Raw genomic sequence first — 20,224 nt, 5'->3', positions numbered from 1 at the left:
AACTTTTAAGCGCAGAAACAAAAACCTGTATTAACGACTCTTGAAATACTTTCAACAAAATGAAATGCTTATGCCGGCCAGGTTAAAGTTTCTTAGTATCTTTCAGAGTGCTAAATATTAAGCTGCCCAGCTGAATCTTAAGCTCTACAAATACAGCACCATGTAAAAATTTACACAACCTATTATTAAATGTTTAAGAAGAAAATCCCCAGAAGTAAATAATTACCCAATCACTAAATGTGTATGCCGCAGAGAGAGAGAGAGAGAGAGAGAGAGAGAGAGAGAGAGAGAGAGAAGAGGGGGGGGGGAAGAGATTGAGGAGAGAGAGAGGAGAGAGAAGGAGAGGGGAAAGAGAGAGAGAGAGAGAAGAGAGGAATCGTGATGTAAATATGTACAATGTTTAATTTCTCCAATGAATTAATCAGTATGTAAATGATTACATTTCCATAACTCAACATAAAAAATCTGCTGCCATTTTCAAACAAGAAAAATAAATATTGTAAACTCATTAGTTAATTATTCTGAAATATTCCTTGCCTGGACGTGTTTTAAAACTTCATAAGAGGCTGATGCAAAGAAAATAATTTGCTCCTCAAAATGAATTTGCCATTTTACCAGTAACTGGCAGAAAATTAAAAAAAATCACCTTCCCTGAAAGGTATACTAATTTAAACCACAGAAAGCTAGCAGTCAACTGTAAGTACTAGAATGAAGGATTTCAAAATTCAAGTCAATTTCCTAAGAATTTAATTAACTTTCTTAAACTTTCAACATCACCATTTCAATACAAAAAATACAGTAAAATCAACCATATACTATTTTAAAATTAAAGGAACGATCACACCAACTTCAGTGTCCCCACCCACCCAAAAAAAAAAAAAAAAAAAAAAAAAACATTCCTAACATCCAAGACAAAAGAAACAAAAACAAAATATAGCTACAAACTATAAGTAATAACATGCATCTTGATAGTTAAAAAAAATATTTCCTTACAACATAATTATAAAAAATCATAACATTCAACAGGGATGTAGTTGTTTATGCATACTTCACAGAGTATGAATATATAAATATAATGTGATAAAAGACTGGGAAAACAACACTTTCAACCTACACCTAAGAACAAAGAATGACTTTCATCACCTGCAGTCTCTACAATGAATAACTGACCATGACAATGACAATAGGAAAAAGTAACTGAGGCATCTCAAGGTTTCCTGTATAGTTTACACTATTCACATTGCTTGCATTAGCAAACTATTTACAGAACAATAGTGTACAATGATTTAAGTACCTTTGGTAATCTTTGTGGGCAGGGCCACATATATTCTATATATATATATGGTTCAAGTGTCGACACAGGCAGCAAAAGAGGGGTCTAAAGAATGGGTGAACAAACGTAGCAAACATTTCTAACAAATGAGAAAGCAATAAAACCAAATACAGTAAGGAAAAGTCAAAGGGTCATAAGTGGCCTCCACTCTTCATCCCCCTAAAGAACAAAGGAAATGATACAGAGGTCAGGAGGCACTAAAAGTCTGTAACATATGATCAAGGTTTTGGGCCAAGGACCTTCATGCTCTTGACAAAGTTTACCCATCGACAAGATCCTCCTCAAAATTAGTGACAAGCGATTCCAAATGACTGAATTTTTAACTATTTAGATTCTTGCTTGGCTTTTAATATCAATATCCCTCATGTGCAATTCCCACTAGCTTCGCTTTCACTAATGTCAACTTGCCTTAGCACAAATGTTAATATGATTAAACTTTAAGCCTATGGTATTCATATATATGTAAACTGTGTGTAAACCTCTGAAGTACAGTATATAACAAATGAAGTTTAGTTATGCAATTTTGAGTTGTGGTTCTTTTATTGAACATGACAAGATCTCTTTAGGAAGACTACTCTCACCAACAAATCCACTTAAGCACTACCAAATGAACCACTCTGTCCTGGTCAAGCGCAGGGGTAATTACAGCTGAGGAGGAGGAGGAGGAAAAAAGTTGATAACTACTAGGAAGAAAGAAAAATCTAAAGGATGCCAAGGAAGACACAGAGGGAAAAGTGACGTTGAGGTTAAAAGGAAGAAAGAGAATTCCATCACTGTCTATGGCCTTTTAGGAATTCTGTTTTTGAGACTTTAATCCTACTACACTCCAAAATTCTTCCCTAAAAGTTTCTTTTTATAAGAACAATCAAGTATGAAGCACTCCTTCAAATATATATATAATATATACATCAAAAGTGAAAACAAAGGAAAGAATAATAAAAACCAAAACATCTTTTCCGGCTGAAAAATATATTGAGCTGTATGTAGGCCTGTCCCACTTCTTCATCCAAGCATGTACAACAGGCGGTGGCTGGAAGCAGTACAGACAATGGCACCATTATCATGGAGAGCACACAAGCGGGACTTTAAAGGAAACAAGCCCCTTAATACACGTTCATGGGAAGCGACAACCCCAAAATCTTTTCATTACTGGAAGAGATCCTCTCTTGACTTCCTTATCTTTTGGCAAATAAATATGGAAGCAATGACTAATATTTGGAAGAAGCTAATATTCACCCATCAGGAATAAGTCTCAAATTTGATTCTCTCTCTTGTGGTACATTCTGGGCCAAATTAAAAATTTACCTCCAAATCATATCAATTTCGAATCACATAATGCGTGACACTGCACATTTTACATACCAAGCTCAGGTAAGTATGTGGACAGTTTTCTTGACAGTGCATCCTTAAGACCTATAACACCATGCTTGTATGAAAGTGTCTGAAAACCTTTTTCAACATTACAACTTCTCTTCAAACACTAACACAACAGAAAAAAAAATGTAAAAAAAGATCCTGTATAGGTTTTGTAACATACTTTTGAAAACATCTTTTTGAGAAATAATGTTTCAATAAATGCACCAATGTCATTGAATATGAATAAATCTCAATACAAATATAGTACATGCCTGACAGTATCATGGCTACTAGTAAATTGTATAACAACTCCAATATAAAATATATGTACTGTATATTGCACCTTTAACCCTTAGAGAACAATTCACATACCTTACATCATGTATATCATGTGATTTCAATAACTGTACATATAATCAAATGCTGATGCATAGCATTTATCAAAAAGAATAGCAAGCTTTTTCTTTTTCATACTGATATGCTAAAACAGCTTGAACTTAATTTCAACAGACCTTTCTGGACTTGAACAGTTACAAGGCCATATGTATATTTTTTCAGAGGACACAAAACAACAAAATTATTGCCCTTAGCTTCATTTCTGTCAATGGATGAATGCAAAAGAACTAGCTTAAATATGCCCAATTCTGCAGTTTTCTGGTACAAGGGGCACCTAAATATTCACTCAAGTGTGCATGTGGTTCTAGTGCTCCAAAATGCATTTGGATAAGCATGTGTGTGTGTGTGTGTGTGTGTGTTAGTGTGTGTTAGTGTGTGTAAATAGAAGGAAGGTCTCACCTGATAACCAACTTACAAATACTAAAAGCTGCTGCTCAACTTTCAGCCACCAGTACACCTGCGATGCTTTTTCTATGGTATCAAGAGTGCCAAAACCTAGCATAGAACATGAAAAAAAATACCAGGTACTAATGGCCACAGCCATAACTTAGCAGTATTACAACCATGTAAATTATGGTCTGACCTGGCAGCCATGGCCGTGACCCTAGCTCCCTTGGCTTATGGAAATTGAAAAATCACCGCAAGCACTTCCTAATACAATGTCAATGTACAATGAATGTAGCCATAAATACCTGGGGTCATCAGCCTCTGGTTTAAATGCTGGTAGCTGTTCCAAAGATATTCAGAGTATTCCTCAGTATGGATATTCCCTTTAAAATCAAGAATAATGATGAGACACAATGTTCAAATTCAACCAAATCTTCACCTGAAATTGAAGGAAGATAGAGGTACCTTCTAATACGGACAATTACATCAACCTCCATGAAGTAGTAATGTTAAAATGACGCAACATAAAAAAATTCTGATTTCTACACTATTAGGGCTCTTGAAGGATATTACAAAAGAAATAATGTAACAAAAGTTTTTTTCTCTAGTCATGAATAGACATAGCTAACAAATAACCAATAACTTAAAAACACCTTAACCTTACAGATTACTCAATTTACTTTTATCAGAAATATAAAAGGGAATTTCAATTCAAAAGATTTTACATTTACAAGACTTAAGAGTTTTTGATTAGCTATTTGTTATCACGTTTAACTCTTAAAACAGTTAGTGGATAAAAAAACTTTAAGCCACCTAAATATCATAATATGCATGAATCTTTTTTCTACACAGAGCAGTGATGACGGTGTCAAAATACGAAACTAACCTTAGCTATCTCTAAATTTCCAAACGCTTAGAATACTGAAGCCATCTGCTTCAAAGGAGACTCTAAATATCATCTGGACCAGTTGAAACACTGAGGCTGATGTCACCCATAGCATATTGATACCACGATGGCACAAGAGCTCAAAACACAAGGAAATTAAGACGTCTAACCTTCAATATATTTCTTATTACATTGTGCTCAGAAAATAGATTTCTTACTGACCAATAGCCGTAACGTTACGTCAGGAGAGTGTAGCCCAAGGTCCACTGAACAAAAGAAATATTGCGACAAGACTCAAGCGAGGCCTTTGCATTAACCACCAAGACTTAACTGAGCTCAACTTGCCATGTGACTTTAATTGCAGGTAACATGTTACATGATGGGAGTCCACCAACTCCAATTTGCTCATCAATCCAAAATCTGCTTCATCATCACATCCCCCCAGTAACAGTACCCTAAACAAACTGTGTATTAAAAATACATGAGCAAACTCAAGTAATAAATTTAGTAACTGTAAAGAATGCTGCTGAATTCCCAACACGTAACATGACAAGTGCACTAAAGAATACAAACGGAGCACTTTGAAAAATTTGACGAGTAGTACTGCTATGCTAATATGATAAAAGTTAACAGGTAGAGCCTTAAAATAGGTGTTACAATCATTCTTTTTAAATTGAAAACTGCATAAAAAAACTTTAGCCCTTAATACAAGCAGCAACAGAGATATGAGGTGTTCATAAATTTTCTACCTTAAGAAGAACAAATGAAGGTGTTCACACAGAATGCACAACTGAAATTACACACAAGAAGTACGGTAGGTTTGCACACAGGAAAATCTATTTCCATTCTGTGGTCAGTAATGAAGAAGAAAAAATACAAGAGAAAGACAATAAATTTGAAATGTTACAGTTATAGAAAAAGAACAAGAGAACTGTGTGATAAACCATAAGCATTAATTATACAATAATTAAATATGTATTGAAAAATAGTCACTGGAAAAAATGGTAACTCAATTTCTGCACTGTTGGGTTTGGGTTTATTTATAGGATCCAGTATATAAACCTTAACCTATAAAACTCAAAATCTAGTTACCACTCTGTCCAGTGATTTTACCATAAAAATAGAAAACTTGAAGAAAATCCCACCAAATATATCTGACAGCCCTGAACACCCAATTTACAAAACCTGGTACGTAGAAGAAAAAGAGGACACTTTGCAATGTAACTTAAAATTAACAAAACTTAATCAGGGGGTTGGTTTTACAACTTCAGAGCTCTGAAAGTACTGTGTGCTGATGATTATAAAATGCATCACTAAAAGATGTCAATACAGGAATGTATACTATAAATGCATGTCCATAACAGAACTCAAAATTCTTGACAGATTATTACAAAACACATTACTTCATCAGTAGTAATTCATGGCATTCTGTATACACACTAACTAAATTCTACATCATAAGGTAAATTTGCAAACCACCTCACACTTATGCCTGAGGATAGTTTCAGCTGAAATTAAATGGAAGGTTTTTATCACAGACCTTTTCGCAACTAACAATTCAAATCTATCGGCCCTAATCTGTGTCAAACAATCCGTGATGAATCCTTAAACACCAAAGAAACACAGCTGGTGCTTTGTCATTTTACTTTGCATTCAACATTTGAATTCTTCTCTCAACATCTTGACCTTTTAGGGCAAAAGTACACAAATTTACTTGGCCTCTGAGGCCTACAACAAGTATATCAACAGCTTAAGATTGTTGTTCACCTGTAATGTAATAACGTACATTACTACATCACCAAGAGATCATTTCAGGAGACATAATTAAAAAGAAGGAGAGAAACAGTTTTTCAATACAACTGATATGCCTTCCATTGCTTGCACCCAAAACTGGCGCCTCAGAGTATTATTGTTGCCTTTCACTCAAAAAAAAAATATATATATATACTAAAATGCATCAACGAGAGCAGCAATTTGCAGCATAATCTCAAAACTGGCAACTGCAAATAGTCTGAGGTCGGTTTCAACTACCCATAATAAAAAAAGGCAGTTGAAGTAACCTTCACTACAGTTTAGTTATTGATGCCAAAGTTTCTTTTGTAACCCTGCCCCAGCAGTTAACCAGCTCTGATGATCTGATGTTGCCAGCTACTTTCAACGTTTTTTTATTTCTATCTTATTATTTTGGTGTGTGTGAAAAAGCCAGTGGGGTGAAAAGGTGCCTTAACTCATTACTCGAGTTTTTCTTCCACCGTGGAAACTCCTGGAACGGAAGTCACACCATCACAATAGGAAGTCAAAATGGAATCAAAGGAAAATACCATTTTAGACACAAGTCACACCTCATAAAATTTTGTTCGATTCAATACATAATAGATCAGATAAATTAATCCATTTACAATTTAATAGTCCAGATTTAGAAGACTCAAAAGACAGACCTGCAAGTGATGCTTACCAGCTGCCCCAGTGTGATGGTGAGCCTCTCGCTCTTGTATTGGTGCAAATGTGTGTGCTAAAAAATTTCATACAAACATTGCATATTTAATCTTTTAAAAGATATATAAGGGCTTTGCTGTGATTAAGAAGGCTCCAACTGCTCATCACTAAAACAGAAAGGGCTGAAAGGTCACCTCATCTTTACAATAGTACCGCATGTCATATCTTATCCTAGATGCTTAGCACACTGTGTATGCCTGTGTTTTAATATAGTATTACACTCATATGACTGAGAACCGAGCTGCCCACTGTAAAATAAAATCTGTAAAGATCCTTCAAGAAAAATAGAATCCATCCTGCCCTGAGTTTTCCATAAAAGTTACTAAGATTAGAATCATTCACAAAAGCATAAATATTACTTAAATATAGTTTATAATGAATGGGTGTTTGATGCTACGATATGCCTTCTTGTGTAAGTTTGTTTTCCCAAAAGAAGGTTAACTTTTGTAGTAGTATAGGGAAGCCTGCATCATCTGTTAGTCACCTTAGTAATGGAAGCCTTTAAACATGTTAAACTCAAATGCCAAGTAGACTCGGATATCATCTTAACGGCATCATTTTACTTTTACTATACCTTGCATATAAGAATGAAGTACCCCACCATAAAAATGTTAATGGGAATGTTAACTAGAAAGTTTGAAACAAAAAATATGTATAACTAAATGTAACAGAAAATTCATAAAGACATGGTGACCTTTCATACTCTCTATAATGAATTCAAAACTATTGCTACTTGCCAAAGTGCCAAATTACCTCAATAAAAAACGATAAAAAAGATCAATTGAAAGATAACCAGTACACAGATTCACTTTTAATATAAAAATTCAAACCCCGTGACACTGCCTTATAATCATGCAAGCTGCACTAAATATTAAAAGCATGAATGACATTTTGAGAAAGAGACTAATAATGAATTTTTTTTTTTTTTAAAGTACAACACAAAATAAAAACAAACTTATCACTACCAAACTTCTCCTCGGGAGTTTTTTTTCTTTTTTCCTTTTTTTACACTGGAATGAAAATGAGTTGCTAAAGAGGCTGCGATTACAAAGGCAGTGTGCTCTCTCTAAGGTGGTTTTTGGATAACTGAAGTGCATTGCAGACCAGGTAATAGGGAAAAAGAGGGGCATGGCTGGGATGACGTGCTGAACTAACGATTACTATTTGACTGATGTGGGTGATGCACAAAACTTGAGAGGGGGAGCGAGAATATTACAATCCTTAAGTAATTCAATTATCTAGAGTATGTACTGAAAGTAGTAAAAAGAAAAGTCATATCAGCAATTATAAACACAGAAATCTTGGATGTGAAACCAATCATTTTAGGTGAGAAACAATTTAAATGTGTTACATATGGGTTCTTATTTTGTAAAATGCAGGTAACTATTCGGGGTTACTTTAAAAGAGGTGAGCAGCCCTTTATCAGACATGAATTTGTACAAGCTCCTTTGATTTTTCTAAGCAAATGGCCTTCACTTTGTAATCTGCAGCTCTTTAGCATACAAAGGGAAAAATCATTTAGTTTATCACGTTAGGTACAATATTCACAAAAAACATTAATAACTGTCATAAACATATGATACAAGCATAAATAGAAATATAATACAATTAGCTCATTTAAATAAACTTGCATAAAAACTTCATAACAACGAATCTTTTTCAAAACTTTATACATGTAAGGCTCGTTGGTTGCTGTGCATTTCTGTCTGTTGCTACTCGGATAACTCTGCATTGATCCCTCCATAATTCTGTATACTCAGAAGTAATATTTCTTTGAAATTTGAACTCTCATTTCTTAAGTAAAGAATCTCTCTTTTCCATTCAACAGTCTGCAAAGACTCATCTCCAGCAATATCTCATTTTTCTTTCTTTTTCTTCTCACACGGAACGTCAAAAGCACTTTGCTACAACTGATTCCCTTTTTTTTTATGGCAGTGAATCTAATGAATGGCAAACAATGAACTAGTTTCTTACATGTGAGGTTCTTTCGTTGAAGTTCAAAAGTCTTTGAAAACGGGTGAATTAAACCTATAAATCTATAAAGCCATCCGTGACCATCTGAGTGCCGTATTGTAATAATAAAAGGCCCTAGTGTTCCTACCTATGGCATTATGGAGTTGACCATAAAGGACTCATGCCATGCAGATGACTTGATCGAGCCTTGAACTTCATGAAGAGCTATTGTGTACCGCGATGCACACTTCTAATATGCGTGAAAATTTTGAGAGTTGACAAACTCTGCTAAAATGCCATTATCTACATGATACGAAATAATAGACTACAAGCTCAAAATAGGCGATCAAGTCAGCTGTAAGGGTTACCCATCTCCAGTATGCCAGATACCCAAACATTCCTCTGCAACACCCACAAGGAGGGGGAGAACAACAAGTGCTACCAAACTGGGCGGATGTCGTCCAATCACCTGCCACCAATGACAACGCCAGCTTCATCCAACACCGTTTACTCCATTTGCATACAGTTGGAAATAATAAACTATGGAAAGACATCTTGAAAAAAGTCCCATATACTGTATGTCAATCAGATCACACTTTAACTGGTGACGGTGCCTGAGGTCATCATAGCAATGACACGGCCTGCACCGGGAACTGCTGGTCCTGCTGATATGCTGGGTGTTTCCACCCATGGGGTAACGCACCCACTGGGAGTTTCTTATTTTACTTCAAGTATTTGTTATTAGTCTCTGGGTCCTCTTTGAGAGCATCACACATCAATTCACTGAACCCAACTCCTGGACTCCCAAGAAAGATTTACTTGGTGCTAGACATGAACTTGCAAGTACGTACACGTCTATTGTTTCAAAAAAGTATGAAAAATCACAACAAAAAAGCTGTGGTTCAAGTGTCAAAATATCCTTCACTGAAGAATACATAATTGTTCACCAATATTAAAACCTTCACTTGGTTTGTACCAGTGTGTACTTGACTGGCCCGGCAACTGACCCCTTGACCCCAACCTCACGCCCAAAGGCAGGCAATGGCAGACCTCTGCTTTGCCTGTGAGTACAATACCAGTTGTAACTGTGTATCAAGATGCAAAACCAAATAGTTAAGAAGCATGAACCAAAAACGAAACATATGCACAATTATTAAACATTCAAAAACTATAAGAACTGGAAATGTTAAAACTATCACTAAGTCAGGATTTACAGAAAGAACATTATACAGTATAGTACTTAAACACTTCAAAATCATAACAAAACTAACTAAAAAAGATTACCCTTGACATAAACATGGCAAAATAACCATAATAATGGCACATTCACAACAAAGGGGCGGAGGAGGAGCCGCAGCAGGAGAGAGAAGGCTGGCAGCCAATCCTTGATGGGGATAGGCCACTGACACAGGGTTCCTTTTGGCACTCCCTGCATGGCCAAGTGAACGTTAATGGCACCCCTTGGATGCCATAATGTTCCTCTAGCTGCTGGTTGACGCCATTGGTGACATGGGAGAGACGGGAGTCCGTCCGTCCCTTAGGCAGCCGTTGATAGTGGCGACTATTTTGCGAGGGCCAGCGTCATTCCGGTGCTCACATAACCAGATACCCTGTGAAAGGTGAAATCAAGACTACAGGTTATTGAATCACCACAACGCATTATGCCTAAAATTTCACTACAGTGATCCCCCACCCAATATTCGCGGGGGAAGCGTACCAGAACCCCCACGAATGTTTAGAATCCGCGAATAGTTGGAACTCCTATAAAAAACGCTGAAAACTACCTATTTTGGTAGGTAAAATTAAAAAAAAATCCACTTAAAAATTTGTACACTTGGTTTTTTTTTTTAAAAAGTGCATTTTCTGATGAAATTGATAAAATAAAAAAAAAAATGAGGAATTTGTGGATATTTCTCATAGAAAAATACCATAAGCGAATTTCCCCCAAATAATGGGTAGATATGTTCTAGAGAGAAATCTGCAAATCCGCAAGCATGCGAATCGGGAGAACACGAATACAGTGGTACCTCGACATACGAAAGGCTCAACTTACGAAAAACTCGAGATATGAAAGCAAATACAAAAAATTTTACGGCTCTACATACGAAAATTGCTCAAGTTACGAAAGGTTGTTGCTGTAAAGTCCTGAGATTCGCCCGGACCACCGAGAACATTTTTAAAACTCGCGCGCCGCCAACTGAGTAAACTCGCCACCATCCTCCTGCTCTCCCATTGGTTCCTGATGCTAGTCACCCCATAAGATCCTGCTCTCCTATTGGTCAGCATCTACCCCTTGTGCTTTATGTATTCTATTGGTAAAAGGATGCTGTAAATTGAAAAACTTATTATGCAATACATTTATTAAAAAAAAAACATTAGGTAAAGATAGAATAAAGAATAGAAATGAATGGTTATTATACTATTTGGTAGTTTCAGTAGTTGAAGAGAGATAATGAAAATTTATGGCTTACTGTGTACTAGGAAAAGTGATTGCTTGTCGATCGTTCGATACTCGTAAGTGCTGGATGTAAACAGAAGTTTGGAAGCTTTTTTTATTTTTTATTTTTTTTTTATTATAGTTAATGGTTACTTAATAATTATTTGAAATGACTACATGCAATACATTTAATAAAAAAAATTGTGAATTAGCTATCATAAAATATAAAATAAATCAGACTGCTATCATCGAAGCCAACAAATACGTATCTTTTACAATTCTTCTGTTTTAATATTACGTTAGTATATGTTTCATTCTAACTGTCAGTAACTCGGTATCTCCATTAGGTAAAGATAGAATAAAGAATAGAAATGAATGGTTATTATACTGTTTGGTAGTTTCATTAGATGAAGAGAGATACTAATGAAAATTTATGGTTTACTGTGTCCTAGGTAAAGTGATTGCTTGGCGTTCGTTCGGTCCTTGTAAGAGCTGAATGTAAACAAACGATTGGAAGGTTTTTTTTTTGTTTGTTTGTGTATTTTAGTTAATGATTAATTAATAATGATTTGAAATGAGTACATACTGATTATTTATACATTTTATTGGCATGTTCTTAGCTTTTAGCTTCTTAGGTTTAGATGTCAGAATCATAGACTAGGCTACAGTAGCAACCGCTAACATAGGCTAGGCTTATTGCTAAGGGACATATGCTAAAGTCCTAATATATGTACTAAAAATGGGATTGAACATTACATGCAGTTGAATATTACTCAAGTATGTACAGTATTTTGCCTTTTTGGAGTCATATTTCTTCCGTCAGATCGGCGTCGTAACCCTAGAACATGTGTTGTAGGGCTGGAAATATAATTTACTGGGGTGTTTTTGTAGGGCTTGGAACGGATTAGGCATTTTACATGTAAAATGCGGTTCGTGTAAAATGCGGTTCAAGATACAAAAAACTCATGATACGAAGGCCGCCTCGGAACGGATTAATTTCGTATCTCGAGGTACCACTGTAAGGGGGGGCCCACCAAACATAAGTAAAAGATTATTAAAAAATGAATGGCTCATTTTTAAAAAATGGTATTCCCTATACAGTCCTTGGCTTCTCTTCCCTTAATGTTTGTAGCCAAGCTCAATTTTGCTCTAACTCTGTGTAATGTGCAACCAACAGCCATTTCCAATGATTCTATACAAACTACTCTAATCAGTGACACTGAAATGGCATCATACATTTCCCATTTTCTCTTAAAAAGGCACATATCGCACAAGTAACAAGAATATCTCACCTGCCAAGTTCCGAGGTTTAACTTTCCCTCTGAAATTGGTAGGGTCAGAGAGGAACCGATGAAGCACGCCTTGACGTGGGCCGGCTGGATAGGTGAAGAGAGCGTGGAAAAAGCAAGGAACAATATCAACATCACAGTAAACATGTAGACTTCCACCACCTTAAAAATAGTCATGATTATAGGCTTCCTTCTTCTTGTTATGAGCTACAATTAATAACTAGAATTACTAATGAAAACAAAGGATCAAATGCCTGTTAAAGGCAAATGCTAAAAATCTTGTCCTATCTACAAAACGGGGTTCTTAGGGATCTAGTTTCAAGTAATGTAATTCTACAACTGACTTATTGACTACAAAATATATACAGTGACATTATAAAGAACTGAAGGGGTATAGTAACTTGAATTATCATATTCTGTACAATCATATTGAGATTACAGTCATTTACCAATTTAAGGTAACATCCAAAGAAATATCATCCTTCTTACAAATGAAGAACAAAATGCTTTACCCCTTGAAATGACTGTCACAACAAAGTATTCACATACACATACCTCACACTTCCAATAAAAATTATATCTTTAATAACTATCATTGACAATTTTGGCAATATAAAATGACAAAAACAACAATGCCATGTAATTTCAGTCTGAAAATATGTCACAAGCTATTGTTTCAGATTTAGACCAGCTGACAAAGCTATGGCAAATTCTTAATATCTAAAATGTACTTCTTTATAATGCACGCAAGGATAGCCATACATAAACTAATTATCCCTGTTAACTCATCGCTTCAATGTTCCGAACCTAAGGTCTTCACTTGCATCACATTCTTGAAGTAAATCTTAGCAATAGGTATGGCTTCTTGCACAGCTATACAAACAATGAAAAGTCACCATGGAGGCAGATAATTGACTGCTTTGGCAAAAGCACCGAAGAACAATAATAATCAGTGAACTTTCCTTACATCCAATATGACAATACTCGTTATCAAATCACTATTACATGTAATCCTATTTGCATAAACTTATATACAAGTAATATCTGCAATATCTAATAACATTTTGCACACATTCACACAATATAATTTTGAATTTACCAAAATACTTATGCAGTACACAAAACTGGGGGAAAACTCAGAAAAATTATACTTACAATATATTTTTTTAAAGTTTTTCACCTCTACAATCATTTCCTAGAATGGTAGCTATCTACAGAACTACAAAACTGCACTATACAAAAGTATTTTCCTTTTTAAAAGCAATCACTAATAGGGGGCTACATTTCACCAATTCCTTCTTTTATTTAGAAGGAAAAACAATCACTGCTACAATGCAAACTCTCCATCAATGAACTGCTATGAATGAACGTTCAACAAAATACTTTAAAAAAAAACAAAAAACAAAAAGTCCTGACACAATTTGGTATTATTAGAGAAAAATATGCAATTTTTTAATATGATTACGTGGATAATCTTAACAGTTCCAGACACTGATATAAATCACAACTACACTATAATAACCTTCACTAAACACCAAACAGCAGAACAGTGGGAGGAGGTCAAAGAAACATCGATAATGTGATGTCTCAAAAGCAACCTGAAAGAAATGTTTAAGATACCACTTATATACCTGTAAAATCCACATTAGTATAAATGTCTCTCTCGGTTGCAAATTCTTACAAACTAAACCCTAGGAAAGCTTTGTGGCAGCAATAACACTGTACAGGCAGTCCCTGGGTTATGACGGGTTCGGCTCACGACGTTCCGAGGTTAAGGCGCTTTTCAATTATATTCATCAGAAATTATTTCCAGGGTTATGGCGAATGTTCCACGGTTACGACGCCTACAACGCTCATCTGGCAGAAGAAATATGACACCAAAAATGCAAAATAATTAATATTTGAGTTTTTTTTTTTATATAAAATGCAATAAGAATGCAGTTTACATAGTCTTGAATGCACCCAAAGCATTAAAAGTAAGGTTTTCTTAGGGTTTTTGATGATGTTCCGGCTTACGACGATTTTCGGGTTACAACGCACCTCAAGAACGGAACCCCTGTTGTAACCCGGGGACTGCCTCTACTGTATAAGGCCACGTAAAATGTGATGTGCACCAGTCAAATTAAGTGGGATGATTAATTAGAAGCTCTACAGAGGTCTACGAATACAGGCTTTTTAACGTACTGCACAAATTAAATCACTAAATTTTCAATAAAAAAAACTTGAGAAAAATATAATCATAAGAGCAATAAAATGCACATATATGTATATGAGAAAGTACCAAAGCTAATGCATTTGCCTTGTTAATACAACCCTATATATGAATGACAGCATTAAATCACTAGTCACACATAAGAAATGGACTCCCAATTACCTAGTAGTATATATTCGATAGGTGTAATCATTAAAATCCAACATCTCATGACAAATAGGTAACTACAAGGCAACTCTCCTGAAACGTGCACTACCCTTTCTAATCAAGAGATGACTAACGTTCAAGATTCCATTCCTCCTAAAAGTCTGCTGGTCTATTTGACCATAAATTATTTGATAAGACTAACAACAACCTGATCTGCCTCTTTAAATAGCAATTTCAGTCAAAAGAGTTCTAACAATACGTTTTTCACTTAGGGAATTATCAAATACACACCCTATAGCATCTGGTAAAATGCTGTACAATACTACATGATAAAAGAAACCCCTCAAGTTCTACACAAAAGAACCATAAATCCTATCTCCATCAAATGATGCTTGTAATTATTTATATGTAGCCAGCCATACACTGCTTTTTAATCTGTAAAGAGATCAGTCTGAGAAAAGGTGTTGCTTATATGTATGCAATGAATCCTATAATACCTCCGTATCTTTTATACATAAGGAAAACCAACCACATCTAGGGAACATAAAATGAGGAGCCAGCAAACTTACACCCAACTGGGACAAGTAATTAGCATAAACCCTCACTGGCCTTACAATAAGACAGGACATTTAGAAAACAATTCAGAACAATGACCATTCTCAGGGACAAAGTAACATAAACTGACATCAGACTAAAAGCTATATTACTTTATTAAAAGATATTCCACCAACTGTTACTTTAGCAAGAGCCTCTAAATTACATCATAGGAATAAAAAGTGTCATAGAATACACAAGTTGATCATTTGTATGGATCTTGCATAATGAAAATTATATAAACTAAATACATAATGGTACACATTTCTTTTGACTTGACTATACGTATTTTTTTCCTATTATTTTACTGCTCTATGCAAAAGTTTCTCATATAATACTGGATATAAGGCTACATAACTGTTAAGTAAATTCAAATTACTGATAAAAGTATTTTCTACGCTACTTTGAAAACACAGTACAAACTTTCAGATAACTGCAAAACCAAAGCAATTAATTCTGTGTGATGTTTTTTGACCATTTCGATGAAACACAATCACAATAATCTATAATATTAATAGTGTATTTCTACTACCTGAACAAGTAATTTTTTTGTAAGCAATATAAATTTTTCATACAAACCCACCTTTCATAACTGCCCAAATGCATGGTCCACAAGTTTCCCTGGAAATGCCATCCGCCTTTAAAGAAAGCATCAGAGAGGTCAAGACTGGCACATGCTCCCTCTACCAAATGTGTGGATCAATAGACAATAGAGAACACCACCCTATTCATAATCATTAATGGAATCGCAAATTAAATGTGTTCCGAGTGCTCCCATTTGCCACCCATAATTATGTTCTAATTTTGTTTTGAGTGCCCATTCTGTAGATAAAGTACTGTATGTAGAGTTAATTGTACAGGAACTACGAATTAGAAATGGTTGTAGTAGTTAAGGTTGTTGTTTATTTAGCTGCAGTTAGTTTTAATTGTAAAAATTAATATGCTGAATATATATCACTTGGTTTCAAGTGTTCTAGTTTAGATGTATTTTTTTATTCTGAAGATTTATATGTGCATTTTGATCCACTTTTGTTGGACCATATTCAAGAGCTTATGTAATATGTTAAGGTGTATAAACTTCTATCTATCTATATCCTTGATCCAATCTCCTACCATTTTCTTTAACAAAGAATGGCATGTTGGGGAAATTCATGGCCCATGATTGCAGGCAAATATAAGAAGAGGGTTTGTTGTGAAACAAATTAATTCTGTACGTCACCCTAAAGACAGAACCTAAGTATACTAGGAATACCGTACACTACTCTAGGACTACTGAAAGAGAGAAAAAGAGAGAGATTAGAATTGTAAATATACAGTATAGAGTAAAACACTTCTTAACTACTACAGAGTAAAGTACGTACAGTATATGTATTTCTTACCCAAGTTAAGAAGTAAAATACATATGTGATTAATGTAAACAGCCATAACCACATATATAATAGTATAAAAATACACCCAAAATAAAAAGATAGTAAAGCAATGAAGTCAGTCAAAAAATAGGATATATCAAAATTTTAAATTCTCTAAATTTGGTGACATACTTCAATTTTCTCGTGAACCACTACGAGATCCACTTCAATGCAGACTTAATCTTTACTGAAACACAGGCAGTCAAAAAAAGACCTCAGTTATTTCATTACTAAGGTAGGCCATAAGAAAATGAACACTAAAGACAATCAGCATGTACTGTTATGGCTGAAAACATTCTACAGCTACCCATCAATGGGACAGGCTTATGTTTTAGCTTGAAACAGAGTACAGTATGTAATGCTTAGATTTCATTAATTCTAGCAACTGTTCAACTTCAAAAGCAATTAGCCACATGAAGGTACTGAACAGCCAAGAAAACAGTAACATTTCAAAGAAAATATGTTGAAATAATAGCATTTCTCAAAAGAGTAACAGGACATGAACTTTTTTCAAATTTTCGTGCAAAATGATACAAATGAGGATTACGGCAGATTCACAGAATTTCTGGCAAAAAATTTAAAAAACTGAAAAATCTAGAACTAGAGCAGACATGACTCAACAAACCCCCTTAGTCTACTCACATTAAAACCTTGACACTGACAGCAGAAGTGATCAGATCTTTGGCAGGAGAAAGTTTGAATACAGTGTCCAAGATCTTAGAAAAAAAAACAAAAATCACCACAACAGTTTAAGGACCCTACTTCCAGATACAACGAGGTACGGCTGATAAGCCAGTCAAGAAAGCAAGCAATGTAAATAATACTGATTTAGTCTCCTCAAGATCTCACTCAAATCCACCACCATCTTAAGCTAAGCAAGACAGTTTGCACATGAATTCATTGACAAATTTCTTCAGAGCAAGAGAAATTGCACTGTATGGTCCTGACAATGTAACTTATCAGCACAGATTTTGAAGATACAGTATTCTCAGTTTTTCTCATTAACTGCTCCTTAAAAAGGTTTCTCAAACTGCATAAAAGTGAATACGGGAATATGAATTAAACCTTTCTGCCATGGACAAAAGTGATGTTGAAGAAAAAGGACTGCATAAATCCACTTTCCTCCCTCAATTCAAAAACTAACAATCCAGTAACTAACACTTTTATAAATGCTATTAAATTCAACATAAATGTTACTGCACTACAGCAAACTTCTAAAAACTTCCAAGCCAGCATTTGGGCAAATACTGTACATACTACAAAAAGTAAGTACATGAAGTCCAGTTGGGCTCCACCAAAAAAACAACATTAATGAAATCAAAAGGAAATGAGGTCATTTTCTGTCTTCATTAACTAGCACCAGCTTTGCACAGCTAATGCAACATGTTCTACTTGTATTACTGTACCTTACAGTTGTCCCGAGTGGTGTGCTTGAAGACGAATGTGAATTTCTCGGCAAATATCCTTAGAGGGGTAACACACTACTGTACACATTAGAAACAACAGTACACTTTGAAAAATTGCATCAAAAATTTTTTTTTTTATACTTCATGGATGAATGTCCAAGAAAAAATTGTAAGCGTTTATGAAGGCTTTGATGTTAAAATGTAGCCCCCTTTTTTAGCCTTGCAAATACCTAAGAGGATTTTAAAAAAAATTGTTAAAAAACACTCGTCACTAATATTCTGATGATGATGCGCAAAATTGAAAAAACAATTTACCATATCATCGGGGCCTTCACAGGAATGTCGATAAGGCATCCCCTGGAAGAAAAAATGGAAATCTATGTTAAAAAAAAGAAATCAAAACAAAAGACTAAGTTGGGTGGCTGTGGTTGTTGTTGTTTTTGTTGTGGAGGACTGTAGATGGATGGGGGGTGGGGGGGGATGGGTAGGGGCAGGAGAGACTGCTTTCTAATGTAAAAGGGGATTTACTCTGAACTTAAAGAAACTAAAAAAAGATATGAGGTCGTCAAGGTTCATTCTGTATTTGCACTCTGCATAACATAAGAGAAACTATGAAAAGAAATCAAATGTCAAAAGTAGTACGGGTACAGATCAAGAAACCAAACCGAACCGATGTCTGTACAGTTGTCCATGCAATATACTACTCTAGACAAGTAGCAGAACATTCAAAAGCACAACAGAAAACTAAATCTGGATCTGTTATGTTTTTATCAGATAGGACTTTAACCATGAACAGCAGTTCTCCAGGATATGTAAATTTCCTACTGTGATTCGAGCTGAGCGTAGATCACAGGAAGTGACGTTCCTAGGCAAGTTCAGGGTCAAGTTTTTAAGAGTGATTATATCAATATCAAGGTTCAAAGTCCATTACAGGCAAGACACTGAAAAAGACAATGAGGTCCCAAGACAGTCACTCCTGTGTTCTACTGGCCATCCAAACTCTAAAAATAATGATGAAATGCTTGAGAGTATCTCCTATGCAGACTTTTCTGAGCTAACGACTCTAAAAGGATAATCGAGTCTATTGAAAAATAGTAGTAAGATTCTTGTTTAAGTACAATAACAAGCTTGTGACTAGCATATTCTACCCTAGGATAATGCAACTTCCACAATATCTGGAAGTTGCTCTGCAATCAGGACTACTATATTCTGGGCACTTTCACAACCTCAGTCAACACCTGTGTGAAACCTTGAATAATCTCTGCAATGAGTAAATTTCAAGACATCAAAACATTTTACTATTTTCACTGAAATGCTACTGTTATGGACAGTTGCTATGAAGCGAAAGAGAAACACAAAAATCTTTATTCTAATCCTTTCACCAAGAACCTTCAAGAAATGAAATTAACAGTAAACTTTGGAAAGGCTGACTGAGGTGGAAAAGCTGTGTCAATATTGCTTGAAGTAACCTACAACAGAGGAAAGCATTCAACCACATACCTCAGGCACTATTTTATTGAGCATCATCTCCATATCATCCCTAACATATGGGTCCCAGTTTTCATTCAGCGCTAAACTGGCGGATGTGTGAAGAACTGGAATGACAAATCAGGATTAGAGACATGGCATCCTATTATAGAAATAAAAAAATAAGTTTTAAAAAATAAGGCACAAATATCAGTGGGAAAGTGAAGAAACATGTTATTGTTAGTATACAATAAGGTTTTGTACATACTTACCTGGCAGATATATACTTAGCTATACGTCTCTGACGTCACGACAGAAAATTCAAAACTCGCGGCACACGCGACAGGTAGGTCAGGTGATCTACCTTACCCGCCGCTGGGTGGCGGTTGTATGAACCAATCTCCCTTTCCAGCCAGATTTTCTCTTCCACCTGTCTCCTGAGGGGAGGCTGGGCGG

General features: G+C 35.3%; 1 protein-coding gene across 2 annotated transcripts in view; it reads right to left on the bottom strand.

Annotated features, from left to right (window-relative positions):
* Positions 1 to 732: 732 nt before the first annotated feature.
* LOC135212936 (UPF0047 protein YjbQ-like) overlaps positions 733 to 20,224 on the bottom strand; it is a 32,120-nt gene continuing 12,628 nt past the window's right edge. Inside the window, exons 2-5 of one of the 2 annotated variants that reach the window (XM_064246682.1) lie at positions 19,802 to 19,896; positions 18,617 to 18,658; positions 12,537 to 12,695; positions 733 to 10,417 (exon numbers count right to left, since the gene is read on the bottom strand). In XM_064246682.1, the coding sequence (XP_064102752.1) occupies positions 10,289 to 10,417; positions 12,537 to 12,695; positions 18,617 to 18,658; positions 19,802 to 19,896 (425 nt within the window). In that variant the 3' untranslated portion in view covers positions 733 to 10,288. The remainder of the gene's footprint in view (positions 10,418 to 12,536; positions 12,696 to 18,616; positions 18,659 to 19,801; positions 19,897 to 20,224) is intronic. The other variant, XM_064246683.1, reaches the window with a different exon arrangement.

This window comes from Macrobrachium nipponense, chromosome 42 (assembly GCF_015104395.2).
Source record: "Macrobrachium nipponense isolate FS-2020 chromosome 42, ASM1510439v2, whole genome shotgun sequence".
Lineage (NCBI taxonomy): Eukaryota > Metazoa > Arthropoda > Malacostraca > Decapoda > Palaemonidae > Macrobrachium > Macrobrachium nipponense.
This window is presented reverse-complemented; position numbering and strand designations above follow the sequence as displayed.